This window comes from Pagrus pagrus, assembly GCF_965226575.1.
Source record: "Pagrus pagrus genome assembly, chromosome: 10".
In the NCBI taxonomy this organism is placed as follows: domain Eukaryota; kingdom Metazoa; phylum Chordata; class Actinopteri; order Spariformes; family Sparidae; genus Pagrus; species Pagrus pagrus.
In genome coordinates, this window is record NC_140194.1 from 10,116,770 (window position 1) to 10,120,736 (window position 3,967).

Below are 3,967 nucleotides of genomic sequence, written 5' to 3' on the forward strand. Positions count from 1 at the left end.
GATCTTTCTCATCAGATTAATGTTTTTAATTTCTGTTTTTCTCTCATGTATTCTGTGAAGCTTATTTTAACCAGTCAAGCACTTTATAACCTCGTTTACAAAATAAATAAAGTTGTTGTTAGTATTATCATAATGACTGAATTTATTTTTTTGGGTGAACTGTTCCTTTAAATTTTTTAATTTGTTTTAGCTGATTGTTGGACTGGAAGGGCATGACAAACTGTAATCTGAAAAGTAACTAGTAACTAAAAAAAAAAGATGTCTGAGAAGTAGTTTAGCAGAAGTAAACAGAAATGCCGAGGTAAGTAGGCTACCTTGAATGCATACTTGCGTACAATACTTGAATACATGTACTCAGTTACTTCCCACCTCTGGTATCCTTAAAATAAACCAGGAAATGGATGCACCTGTTATTTCTGGGTGAACACCGGAGCTCAGAGGTAGATGGACTCTTCATTCACCTGCTCACTGGAGCGAGCCCCGCGGCGTCTGGCGCGAGAGGCTGGACCACGTGAGGGAGACGCCATTCAATTACTGCTGTTGTTGATGTTGTTGAGGTGGAGGTGATGGAGGTGATGGAGGTGGTGGCGGCCGGTTTGTTCCCCCCGCCCACTGCTCTGTCTGTCCTATAAGAGCCGCTCTGAGCCGGCAGCAGCAGCAGCCTCCTCCACCTCCTCCTCCACCTCCTCCACCTCACATGGAGCTGAGCGGCACCGCACAGCTGTTTCACTGAAAATGGATGCCAACATTGTCGTCTTGGGGACTGAAAGCGTCGGGAAATCAGGTGAAAACACGTCTTCTGATGTGAGGATAGTTATGTGTGTGTGTTTCTGCTGCGCACTGTGTGTTAAAGATTGTTTGTGTGTTTTCCAGCTCTGACTGTGCGCCTCTTAACGCGCAGATTCATCGGAGAGTACGGAGATATTGGTGAGTGTCCACTCCTGTTTTATTCACTTCGATGCAACGCAGCAACATTCAACTTCAATTAACTTTCAATTAACTTCGCTTTATGTCCCGCAGAGTCCATCTACAGTCACAGTTTCATGGTGGATGGGAGGGAGCTCACTCTCAACATCTGGGATTCACCTTATACAGAGGTGAGGAGACTATAACTACATGTACCTGACAGTGTCTATGACAGATCCTCAGCTAAAGTACAAGTAAAATACTACAATCTGAAAAGTACGTCATTCAAAGTTGAGTAGAAGTTCAGCAAAATGTGCCCTGAGTATCAGATGCAGTGTTGTATAAAGTATATTGTGTAAAAATACACTACTTTGGCTTTGGTGCAGCGTGTAATCTGTGAAGTAACTAGTAACTAAAGTAATCAAAACATTTTGTGGAGTAAAAGTACAATATTTGCCTGAAAAAAATGTAGTGGAGTGGAAGTCTCTGAAGTGTACAGTATACTTAAGTACAGTACTGGAGTAAAAGTACTTAGTTACATTCTATGATCGATCTGATGTATAGCCTTAATAATCTGTAATCAGCATTTAAATGTAGAAGTACTTGTATTTTACTTGAGTATTTCCATTCTCTGCTCTACTTTATTATTGTACTTTTACTCCACTATTTTATTGGCCAGCAAATAAAAAAAATGCTGATTTTAATAATCAGAAAAAAGCTAAATACGTGTAAATGTATGTTTTTTTCCCTTTACTTGTACTTTTGATACTTAAGTACATTTAATATCAGTAACTTTCAGACTTTTACTCTAACGTATTATTCACATAGGTGACTTCCACTCTTATTAAAGTGATAACTTTACTTTTACTCAAGTAATATGACTTTTGGGTACTTTTTACATCACTGGTAAAAATGCATTATTGAAAAAATCAAACTTTGGTTGAACAAGTCATCGACTATACAAAATATGTTGATGTTGACTTTATGTAAAGGAATGAAATATTCAGTATTATTTTGTATCTAAATAAAAGAAAAAGTTTAACCAGAAAACAAGGAAAGTTTAGTTTAAAGGTGCACTATGCAATTTTTGATACCTGAGTAAATGTATCCTATTACTTTCCACCACTGGCTGCTCAACTGAAATCTCTTGATCTCACAGGATTTGTCAGTGGAGGCGTCGCTCCTCGAGAAGAAGAAGGTCCAGTGGGCAGACGGTTACGTTCTGGTCTACAGCATCTGCGACAGGGCCAGTTTCAACACCGTCAGCAGGCTCATTCAGTTCATCAAGTCCACCAAAGACTACCTGAACGCGGACAAAGCGCCCATAGTGATCGTGGGCAACAAGAGGGACCTGCACCACAGGCGGACGGTGCTGAGCGAGGAGGGCTGGCTGCTGGCTCTCAAGACAGACTGCCACTTCTACGAGGTGTCGGCGGCCGAGAACTACCACAGCGTGCTCATGGTGTTTCACGGGCTGGTGGACAGGATGAAGGACGCTAAGCTGACAATGAAGAGGCCTCTGGGCCTCAGGGGCATCGTGAAAAGCATGTCTGCGGTGTTCACGAGGAGACGGACAGACTCCTTTTAGCAAAACCGTGACAGAGGAGGAGGGAGTTTTCTATGAATCAGCAGAAGAGAGGTTACACTGGACGGATGTCGCAGTCTGCCAAATGTGTCACGTGTTTCCTGCACCAAAGGTAACAGTGAAGTCTCTCGAGGCGGAGACGCTGCAGAGATGGGAGCTGTGTTCCACTAAGAAGTGTGAAAAGACTCCAGAGAAGAAAATAAAGCCTGAGAAAAGACGAAGACGGTCAATGTCACAGAGGTTACAGATGTTTTCTGGTGACAGCACTTAAAGCTACATAAGACTGATGAAATTATGTTTAATGTACCAGCTGTGGCGTCAGATTGAAAGAAATTCTATGCACAAATTAACTGTGCCTTTACTCACGTTGATGACCAAAGATAACATCCAAACACTGAAGAAAATTTCTCAGTTCACAAGTGAATCTTTTCTACTGCTGGAAATAGTGACTGAAAAGTGTCCTGCCCAATCAAGTGCATCAATTCCTGAAGAGTAAAACCTACATAGTTGTATTTATTCAAGTCTAAACACTAAAAATGAACAAACTGAGTGTTTTTTTTTATATTTATGAGCTCTCTCACATTTAATTAATTGATTTTGGCTCATGTACTGAAATGTGTTGTTTGTCTAAACCATGTTTTATTAATGACGAGGATTTAAATAAAGAATAAAATGTTGACAAAAGTGTTACTTTCATTCCTGTTGATTCTTCAAAAAACAAACATTTGATTTCCAGCAATGAATAGTTCTTGATAGGCCGGGAGAAGGAGCTCATATTCCCCGTAAAGTGTGATAATAACAAGTCAGCTTCAAATCAGAAGTGTGGATCTGGACTCCATTTAGCTCGGTAGTCGGAAGTCTGGACTGGGAATGACGTCATACCAGAGGCGACCAGTACAACAAGCTGGTTTAGCCGTGTTAGAGTTGTTAGCTAACATATTCACAGAAAGAGGTGAGACAGAACTGTTTGTAAGACTCATTTAATTGGACACAAATACAACAGAAGTGCTATTAAACAGTCAGTGATGGAAAGTAGCTTAAGTACTTAAGTAGAATTTTGAGGTACTTTACTCGAGTATTTCCATTTTCTGCGGCTTTATACTTCCACTATGCTACGATGTGATTTGGAGACTAAAATATTGCACTTTTACTCACTAAATGTACTTGATAACTTAAGTTACTAGTTACTTTTCAGATTACGTAAATTAATTTGTTTAATTGGCAATTGGAAAAAAAAAGAAAAAAGAAAACATTCTGAATATCAGAAAAATACTGAATATCGGACACAATCGTCCAGACAGTACATTTAATTAATATTTTAACATGATACCTTTACTTGTACTCAATTCTGACTTTGGGTACTTTGTACTACACTGTAAACGGTGTATTTCACAGCTCTCACAGATTTCAAAAGAAGCCAGCTTGGATTTTGAGGTCGGAGTTGGTGAAATGTTTCCAACTTTCCAGGTCGACAAT

At 39.8% G+C, this 3,967-nt stretch overlaps 1 protein-coding gene across 1 annotated transcript; it reads left to right on the top strand.

Annotated features, from left to right (window-relative positions):
- Positions 1-607: 607 nt before the first annotated feature.
- LOC311263831 (ras-related and estrogen-regulated growth inhibitor-like protein) lies at positions 608-3,181 on the top strand. Its single transcript, XM_084364159.1, has 4 exons — positions 608-784; positions 874-927; positions 1,021-1,097; positions 2,066-3,181. The coding sequence occupies exons 1-4, from the start codon at positions 736-738 to the stop codon at positions 2,492-2,494; spliced, it is 609 nt and encodes a 202-aa protein (XP_084220285.1). The 5' UTR covers positions 608-735; the 3' UTR covers positions 2,495-3,181.
- The last annotated feature ends 786 nt before the right edge of the window (positions 3,182-3,967 follow it).